Source organism: Kogia breviceps, chromosome 2, assembly GCF_026419965.1.
Source record: "Kogia breviceps isolate mKogBre1 chromosome 2, mKogBre1 haplotype 1, whole genome shotgun sequence".
NCBI classification, from domain to species: domain Eukaryota; kingdom Metazoa; phylum Chordata; class Mammalia; order Artiodactyla; family Physeteridae; genus Kogia; species Kogia breviceps.
Window position 1 is genome coordinate 35122624 of NC_081311.1, and position 10391 is coordinate 35133014.

The 10391-nt window shown below is 39.8% G+C and overlaps 1 protein-coding gene across 9 annotated transcripts in view; it reads left to right on the plus strand.

Annotated features, from left to right (window-relative positions):
* CPEB3 (cytoplasmic polyadenylation element binding protein 3) overlaps positions 1–10146 on the plus strand; it is a 179121-nt gene extending 168975 nt beyond the window's left edge. For all 9 annotated transcript variants that reach the window (XM_059055460.2, XM_067025047.1, XM_067025045.1 and 6 more), the window contains one exon: positions 6965–10146. In XM_059055460.2, coding sequence (XP_058911443.1) covers positions 6965–7192 — 228 coding nt within the window. In that variant the 3' untranslated portion in view covers positions 7193–10146. The remainder of the gene's footprint in view (positions 1–6964) is intronic.
* The last annotated feature ends 245 nt before the right edge of the window (positions 10147–10391 follow it).

Consider the following 10391-nt stretch of genomic DNA (forward strand, 5'->3'; position numbering starts at 1 on the left):
GGTTGGAACCAGAAGGTTGATGATTAAGATCCCTGAAACACCACCACCCTGTTACCTCACCACCAACCAAACAGAAGAAAGTCATGCCCCCTGCAACCCTCACCTCAAATGTTGCCTTTCAGAGCCCTTCCCTGAAAGCCATCAGGGAGTTTGGGTCTTTGAGCATGAGCCTCCTGTTCTCCTTGCTTGGCCCTGTAATAAAAGCTGTATTTTCCTTCATACAACTTTGTATCAGTGAATCGGCTTTGCTTTGTGATAGGCAAGCAGACCTAAGTTCGGTTCCATAAAACTAAAATTTCTGAACTCTGAAGATAAAGAGAAAATGTTACATGCTTCCACATGAAAAGAGCTAGTTACTATCTCCTACAAAGGAAAAAAAGGAAAGAAATTGGCATCAGAGTTTTCATCTGCAGCACTGGAAGCTAGAACACCAAGGAATACTATTGATTAGTCTAAGAGAAAAAGATGTGATCCCCAAATCCTGTGTTTAGTCAAGATATTATTTCTCTGTCAAGAAGCCTTGGAAGAACACTAGTAGCTTTATGCTATTCTAGAAATAAAAATGGAGAAAATAATCACAGTTGTAACAAAAATTATAAATTACTTGCAGTGAACCAAACCGTAAAGATAGGATCTACATAAAGAAAGATTTAAACATAAAAAAATAATGATAATCTTTAAAAAATAAATCAAAGGAACTAGGCCTGTATGAAAAAATTAAGGGCCAGGTTGGCCTTCTTCATAAGGATTAGAAACTTAGAAGCTTCAGAAAGAAATAAATATATTAGACTATGTAAAAGTAAAATACATTTAAATGGCAAAGATGCCCTGAGAAAAATCAATAGGCAAATGATGGATTTCGAAAACAATTGCAGATTATTATTTATACCATACAAAGAACTCTTAAAAATTTGCAAGAAAAAGACATACAACACAGTGGGAAAATGAGTAGAAGATAATTCACATAAGAATTCACAGGCAATGCACCTAAAAAGATGTTCACGTTTATTCATAGTCAGGAAAATGAAAATTAACGTCACTTTATTCTCATCAGACTGGAGAGCATTTAAAAAAGGTGATAATTACTTAATATGTGCTGATAGAGATGTGAATTGCTACATTTAAAAAAGCAAACTAGCAAAGTCTTAAAATTAAAAATACCTATACTCTTTGACCCAATAATCCTACTGTTGGTTGTTTTTAATGCTATAATTCCAATGCTTAGAAATAAAACCACAGATGTGAGGACACATGAAAGGCATATTTATTGCAGAATTGTCAATAGTGGCAAAAAACTAAAAACCAAAGTAAATGTACATGTATGGGTGTTACCCAACAGAACTTGGGTCCCCTCACCCATCGCAAAGCAAAGCCAATTCACTGACACCAGGTTGTGTTGAGGCATTTATTGCAGGGCCAAGAAAGGAAAATGGGCAGCTCATGCTCAAAAGACCCAAACTCCCTGATGGCTTTTCAGGGAAGGGCTTTGAAAGGCAACATTTGAGGTGAGGGTTGCAGGGGGCATGACTTTCTTCTGTTTGGTTGGTGGTGAGGTAACAGGGTGGTGTTTCAAGAATCTTAATCATCAACTTTCTGATTCCAACCAGTCTGGGGTCTGTGTGCTTATGGTCAGCATGTAGTCACCATCCTCCACCTGGGTGAGGGTCTTAGTTCCTGCAGAACAACTCAAAGATATGTGTTGGATTGTTATGTATTTCCCTTGAGGAGGAACTAGGACTCTGTTTTATCACTGAACTGTTGTTTCTTGGCTATTTTTCCTTTGTTTCTGCATTTCTTCACTCCCCTAATTAGTAACTGCTTGAGTCTGCTCTTTGGAACTTAGGAAAGGCCCAGGAAACTAAAGCCTTTTTCTACAAACAAGAAACGGTGGGGGTTGTATCCAGGAGGGCCCTACACTGTCCTGCTCCGTTTCAATCCCCTCTCCTTTTAAAAATTTATTTATTTATTTTTAATAAATTTATTTATTTTTGTCTGCATTGGGTCTTCCTTGCTGGCCGTGGGCTTTTTCTAATTGTGGTGAGTGGGGGCTACTCTTTGTTGTGGTGCGCGAGCTTCTCATTGTGTTGGCTTCTCTTGTTGCGGAGCACCGGCTCTAGGTATGTGGGCTTCAGTAGTTGTGGCACGTGGGCTCGGTAGTTGTGGCTCGTGGACTTAGGTGCTCCACGGCATGTGGGATGTTCCCAGACAAGGGATCGAACCCACGTTCCCTGCATTGGCAGGCAGCCACCAGGTAAGTCCCTGTTCACTTTAAACCATTTAACCAATTAACCATTTAAAATGGTTAATTCTTTATGACTTTAACCTCAATTTAAAAAATTAATTTAAGCTCTTAAAAAAAAAACTGAGGGACAAAATCCCCGACATAACCACAATGCCGCTTTTACACCTAAACAAAAGTAACATTAAAAAAATATATATATATATATATATATATATATATATATATATATATATATATATATATATATATATTACTGGAAAGTGCCCTTCGTGCTAGGCTTGAATCTCCTTAAGTACTCTTTTCACATGTGTATATATTACAAAGGGCTATTGTCTTTCTCCTCTGGCAGCTTTCTTTTGCTGAATGTAAAAGACTAATCCTCTCTCTCACTGCTGGATCCCCTTTTCTGGGCTTTTTGGGACTCAGATCTCGTTGCTGGAGCACCCTGAGTGTAGGCGTCTACATGGTGGTAGAAGCAAAGCAGTCCTCAGCTCATGGACCGAAGGTGGAAAAGCTGGCTGCTCCTCGTTCCCCACACACCCTGCCTCTACCAGTAGTCCTCCCACCTCAGGGCAGAGGGGACTTAGTCCACCACTTCGCTCCTTCTTGGCCTTCAAGTACAGGGAGTTTAGGCCAGGTTATATACACTTTCATGAGCCTACAGCTCCCTTCCCCCAGGAGCCCACAATCTCTGCAGATCGCATTCTTTCCCAGATCTACTCTGTCCTCAAGTTGCTTGAAGATAAGGAGAGACGTTGACCAAGGCAGAACTATAGATAGGAAATACCAGAGGAGCAAAGTGGAGTATTAAGTTCAAAGGAGGAAGGAATAGTTCCCTGTGGGACTGAAAGGCTGGGCCTATAGTTAATTTTTGACAAGGTTTGTGAGACCATTCAGTTGGTAAAGAATAGTCTCTTCAACAGATGGTCCCGGGGCAACTGGATATCCACATGCTAAAGAATGAAGTTGGACCCCTGTTTCACATTATATATAAAATTAACTCAAAATCAGTTAACCTAACTATACGAGTTAAAACCATAAAATTCTTAGAAGAAAACATAGGGGCAAGTCTTTTTCTTGTTTTTTTTAAAAATAAAATTTATTTATTTTATTTATGTTTGGCTGCGTTGGGTCTTCATCGCTGCACGCGGGCTTTCTCTAGCTGTGGCTAGTGGGGGCTACTCTTCGTTGCGGTGTGTGTGCTTCTCATTGCGGTGGCTTCTCTTTTGGTGGAGCATAAGCCCTAGAGCGCGTGGGCTTCAGTAGTTGTGACATGCGGGCTCAGTAGTTGTGGCGCGCAGGCTCAGTAGTTGCGGTGCACGGGCTTAGTCGCTCCACGGCATGTGGGATCTTCCTGGACCAGGGCTTGAACCAGTGTCCCCTGCATTGGCAGGCGGATTCTTAAGCACTGCACCACCAGGGAAGTCCAGGGAGCAAATCTTCTTGACCTTGAATTTGGCAGTGGATTCTTAGCTATGTATGACATCAAAAGGAAGAACAGCAAAAGAAAAAAATAGATAAATTGGACTTGCTCAAAATTAAAAACTTTTGTGCATCAAAGAACATTTTCAAGAAAGTGAAACACAACCTGCAAAATAAGAGAAAATATTTGCAAATCATATATCTGATAAAAGTCTAGTATCTAGCATACATAGAGAAGTCTTACAACTTAACAACAGAAAACAATCCAATTTTTAAAATGGGCAAAGGGCTTGAATAGACCTTTCTCCAAAGAAGGTATACGAATGCCAGCAAGTATATGAAAAGATGCTCAATGTTGTCAGTAGGGAATTGCAAATCAGAACCACAATGAGACATCTCTTCGTACCTATTGGGATGACTATAATCACAGAAATGGAGAACAAGTGTTGGTGAGTATATGGAAAAATTGAAACCCTTTTACATCGCTGGTGGGAATGCAAAATGGTATAGCCGCTGTGGAAAACAATTTGGCAGTTCCTCAAAAAGTTAATTATAGAATTGTCATATGCCCCAGCAATTCTGCTCCTAGGTATGTACTGAAAAGAACTGAAAACAAATATTCAAACAAACATATGTACATACATGTTCATAGCTGCACCATTCACAATAGCCAAAAGGTAGAAATAACCCAAATGTCCATTGGTGAATGAATACATAAACAAAATACCATATATATATACATGCATATACATACACAAACAATGGAATATTAGTCATACAAAGGAAGCAAATATTGCTATATGCTACGTGGATGAACCCCAAAGCATTATGATAAGTGAAAGAAGCCAGACACAAAAGGTCACAATTATGTGATTACATTTATATAAAATATCCAGAATAGGTAAATCCATAGAGACAGAAAGCAGATAGGTTGTTGCCAGGGGCTGGGGAGGGAGAGAAGGTAGGGAAAACTGCTTAGTGGCTACAGGGTTTCCTTTTGGGGCGAAGAAAATGTTTCGGAACTAAATAGAGGTAGTGGTTGTACAACATTGTGAATATATTCAACACCACTGAATTGTTCACTTTAAGATTGTTAATTTTATGCTAAGAAGGAAAGAGAAAAGAAAGACTGGGCCTTACTGGGTACAGGAAATTGTTGGGTGGGCTGAGCATGTAAGGTGGGAAGAAAGTGCAGGTAAGTTAGAGACCAGGTTGAGTTTGAGTTGGGGACTAGATGGGAGGGAGATTGGGGCAAATCCTGAAAGCTCTGGCTTACATTTGAGTCGCAGGGGACAAGGAGTAAATACCCCGTTATACTGAGGCAGCTGGGCTTACTCCTGAAGGTAGGGGAGAGCCTGAAGGGCTTTTGACCAGGCAAGAAACATTGAGAAGGCAGATGATTGAAACATCTACCTGGACGTAGGAGAATTGACCCAGGGAAGGCCTGGAGCTCAGTGGCCAGTGCACAGGCCCTCAGTATTGGACAGGTGTGGATGCACGTTGTGGTGGCCTGGACTAGAGAGGAGGCAGGGGGAGTGGTAACTACACTTAATGAGGGCATCTGATGTGCCAGGCACTGTTTTGTGTGCCTTATGTGATTTAACTCATTTGCTCCTCATAGGAACCCTATAAAGTATGAACTGTTCTTTTCCCCCAGGGTACAGATGAGGAAACAGAGGCTCAGAGTACCTGAGAAATTTGCCTAAGGTTGTACAGCTAGTAATGTGGCTGGAATTTGACCCTAGGCAGGTGACCCGAGAGCCACTAGTTTTAATTATGATGCAGAGATGAATGTGAGATTTTTTTTTTTTTTTTTTTTTTTTTTTTTTGAAGCTCACTCTCTAACCTGTTAGATTGAGGAGGGAAAAATGGGAAGGGAACTAGACCCTGAGCAAAGACATTTTCCCCCTTGGGTTAACCAAGGGCTGGGACAAGTCATCTCCAGTGGGTCTTCCAAGCAGAGACAGAACTCCAGAGGAGGCCGGCGAAGGGGCCTTCAGAAGGGAAGGTCCAGGAATGCCAGAGCCCAATCCCAGGCGTTCCCTATGTCCCTGCTCACCCCATGCTGTCCCCCATCAGCCCCTCGGTACCCTGCCCCGTGCCCTGCTGGAACCTCCTGGCTGCATCCAGAGGCAGCCCAAACTGTCAAGGCAGTTGGCTCATGTCAAAAAAAACGTGGGTCCCCGTCTCCACAGCCTCCGCGGCCACAGTGCTTGCTCTTCCCCAGAGCGGCTCTAGAGGTCGGTGTGGGAAGGAGCCTGATCACAGAGACTTGCCACCTTCCTGCTAATTTCTAACATTTGGGATGAAAACATTAATGATAGTCCATTTCTGAGGTTCCAGGAAGCGGACATGGGGGAAAACTGTGTTAACTTTTGTTCTTCCTAGCTTCTGGTTTTCCTCTAACATAGCCTGCAGGGCTGTGATGAAAAGTTCTCTATTGAAGCTTCCAGTTTTGGAGGGAGATTAAGGCAATAAAATCTAAAAAACAAAAAAGCCTCAATTGTTAGAGTAGCTTCTTAACATCCCCCTAGTCCCCCTTTCCCTGCCATCCATTGTGAAAAGTACTGGGAGGTTAGTCTTTTGAAAGTCTTGTGCTTAAAATATTTCTAAAAAACAAAAAAGCCTCAATTGTTAGAGTAGCTTCTTAACATCCCCCTAGTCCCCCTTTCCCTGCCATCCATTGTGAAAAGTACTGGGAGGTTAGTCTTTTGAAAGTCTTGTGCTTAAAATATTGAAGCCCAGAGCCTCACGGTCACCTTTCAGCTAGGCTTGCCAGCCTCAGTGCGACTTCCCCTTTGGCCCGGCTCCGGCCAAACTTCCCCAAGTACGTGCTCTGCCTTTGCCTACTTTTGGGCTTTGTCCTCGCTGGTTCCTCTCCCTGAAATGCTGTTCATGCATAGCTGGGTGCTTCCAGCCTTCAGGATTCAGCTCATGTGCTTTTACCTGTGCTGCCTCTCTTTTAATCCTCACCAGCACCCTTTGAGGTAGACCCGCTCTGCCCGTCATATAGATATCCAGATGTGTGTGTGTGTGTGTCCGTGTGTCACCCTTGCACCCACTTTACAGATCCACATATAGAGCAAACAGAAGCACAGAGAGAGGTCACTGCCATCACACAGCTAGTAAGTAGTACGCCAAGGAGCAGATCCCATACTCTCAGCCACTGTCTGATAACCAGCTGAGTTCAACACCGAGTCTGACTGGGACGTACTAAGCTCCATTATAAACTCTCAAGAGGAAGAAATGTGAGGAAGCTTTGCTAAAATCTTTTTTCCTGTCTTTCCTCTTTGGGTCCAGGTGGAAGTGAAGCCATATGTGCTGGATGATCAGATGTGTGATGAGTGCCAGGGCACACGCTGTGGTGGGAAGTTTGCCCCATTCTTCTGTGCCAACGTCACCTGTCTGCAGTATTACTGCGAGTACTGCTGGGCGAGCATACATTCCCGCGCCGGGCGGGAGTTCCACAAACCGCTGGTGAAAGAGGGAGGTGACCGCCCTCGCCATGTCCCGTTCCGCTGGAGCTGAGCCCAGGGTATACCCAGCCACAAGTACTGGAGTAGATAACAAGGAGGGAAAAGAGAGGGCACTGCCTCAGGGCTTACAGTGTTCTGGAAATCTGTGCATTTGTTCTCGATTTTTAAAGAAGAAATGGGTCTTTTTATTATTATTTACAGTCATATTACTGAACTCAGTGTCCAGTATAATGCAGAATTGCAGAGTGTATAACGGTACTGATTTGCACTTTGATTCACACCTTTGTCTGCTTGGTACCTTAATTTCTTACACCTGATTTGTCACTCGTAGACTGCCATTCTCATCAGCAGCCATCACGTTGATGTCTGTGATTTTTTTGTTTGTTGTTGTTGTTGTATTGTTATTGTTTTGATCGTTTTTGAACTGGAGCATGCACTTATTTTCAGAAACTTAGAGAATCGCCCCTAGGAGAAGACTTACCAAAGGTAATACTCGTGAGTAGGTGGCAGATGTAGCAAAAACTTCACAACAATTCAGCAGTCATTAGCTGGGGTCATTTAGAGTAAGGAAAACCCTTAATGAAAATAAGCCTTTAGTTGCTCTCTATTTTGACATGTAAGGATACCTCATAAGCTGAATCTTTATTTTTCCTTCATGTTTAATTTTTGTTTTGCTGAGGATTTTGATTAGATCTTTTAGTGTTATGTAAATTTATGCTGCAATAGCTTTTGCTGCTATTAAAGTGGTATTATTAATACCATAATACTCTATTCAGGCTAAGGTATCAATTACAAAAAACCCAACAACATACTTTTGTGATTTAGGGATAGAATCAGCTGCCGAAAGGAGATCAGAATAGACTTGAGAAAGCTTCAACGGAAGGTCACTATTTCTGACTGCATGTTTACTTAATCAGGTTGCTGCATGCAATAAATTTTATATCTGATGTTTAGTATAAAACCTTCCCACAATGCACAAATTAAGAATCTATATAAGCTATAAAATACTGATTTTTTTAAAAAAGATTTTTTTCATTCAAAGAAATGGTAATTGACTGGAGGAAGGCATGCCTCAATAAATGGAATGCTTCTGAAATTAGGAACAGCCCATAACAGAATGACCTATATTACAACCAATATAAAACCTAGGTGTAGGATATTCTTAAAGCAAATTTGTGGATGGTAGATGAAGTACTTTGCGGTGCTCTGTTATATATTGTGCAATTTATTTTATATAGTAAAGTGATTATGTCTAACTGTGATCAAACTTAACTGTTTAAAGCCTCTGTGTCAGACATTAACGAACTTGACAGTTCATAACTGGTATATTATTAACTAACACATGAGCTCTTAGTTACAATCTCCTAGTGCTTGCACCATTTTACATAGCTTCAGACCTTGTCCAGAAAACCAAAGAGCTCATCTTAGCTTACAAACACTAGGAATATATACAGTATATAGAGATAAGTTGTCAATTGACAAACTAGGCACATTTTAAGAAAGTTGTGTGATCGTGATGCTAAAGAAATGTCTGTACAAAATAAGATGGCCTGGGCAGGGTTGGTTGTCTGGGTGAGAAATTAACTACTTAATTCCCTGGATTTATCCTGTAAAGCTTGAATAGAATTCAGACCTGCTAGTACTACCATGGACATTTTTTTAGCATTCACTCTTGGGCTGCAGATAGTAATATATAAACACACACAATGATTACGAGACTATGTAAATCTTTTTTTAAATCTTCTTCCTATGTTTTGGAATTCTGGGGACAATCTGACTGGATATGACACTGCAGAATAGATTTAAGTCGCTGTGTTTTATGTGCTGTGATGTCCTTGTACTGTCTTAAGTTAATATCGCTTGGTTTTGTTTTGTTTCTCCAGTGTTTAGTTGCAATTAACAGCTCTCAAACTATAGTTTGTTTTCAAAAAGGAAAAAACAAAATAGTTTTTTACTGGATTCAAAATGCTTATTAGAATTCTCCCCCTTTGAGGTTACCTCTGGGCTTTTTGGTAATAATTGCTTTTTTCCAGCCCAGCTGTGGTTTTCTGTTTGTTTTTTTCTATGTTTGTGGTTTCTTTCATCTGTACAAGAAATTTTGTTATGCACTACTACTTTTTGTATTCTAGACAGTTTTCAAAAGTTGGCTGAAGATTTTTTTGTTTGTTTGTTTTTAAGGAAAAAGGCATGCTTTCTGACTGACATGATCTTTTGCAATACCTCAATTTTGAAATATAGGAAAGAAAATGATATTTTCTAAGTAAGTTTATTCAGAAAAATATATATTAATTTAATTCTGCAAGAAAAATGATTTAACAGATGGGTAACTTTATTTTTTTCATGCTTATTTGTGTTTTTTGAAAATGAAGAAGTTAGAGCTTTATAACTATAATATTAAAGATCATATCTAACCTACAGAAATCTACCTAATTATGTGAAAGAAGCAAAACTTTTTGAAGAAGCACCCCTCTTTCATGTACTAAAATAATACTGAGATTAAAAAAAAAAAGCTGGAATATTGTACAGCATAAAGCTGAAGTGAAGGCGAAAAAGCATTGTCATAAAGAATAGGTTTCAAAAAATAAACTCCATTTGGTGCTGAAAGTTGTGAATAGGTGGTGGAAACTACTTTCCCTTAATTTGTATATTTATAATCAAGCATTGATTGTGCACGACTGACCAGGATTGTGAAAGAGTTCTTCTGTTTGTATTTTTTTAAAGAGAACTTTTTTAGTTTATTAAATTATAACATGTTCCCTTTTGTTTTGTAAATAAATGTGCCCCCAAGTTGTTAATGTTATATTAAAAGAGAGGGTCCTTCAAAAAAAATTATTTTTTAAAACACAGAGGTGTTCTGACCTGCAACTTGATGGGAAGCCCCCGGGTATCACAGGTCCTGTTGTGGCCTTTCCTTGATGTGACACTTGAACTAGTCGATTTTTTGAAGGCTATAACCTAACCTCGACTATTTGTTGTTATGTGCAATACTGTTTGTACTGTTTGTATAAAAAATAGAAAAAAAAAAGAAAAGAAAAAAGGCATAAATCTTTATTGCAGATTTATTTTCATTGCAAACTTTAGACATTGTGATTCACTGAAATCATTTTTCTACTGTCAAATATGTACCTTTTCTTCATGCTGGTATTTTTTCAATAGTAATGTAGCCTTTGTACTGAGACAAATTTTCATTGTTATTTTTAGAAAGATTTTTTGCTAAGAAAAAAATTAAACATATTTACATATTTTTCATT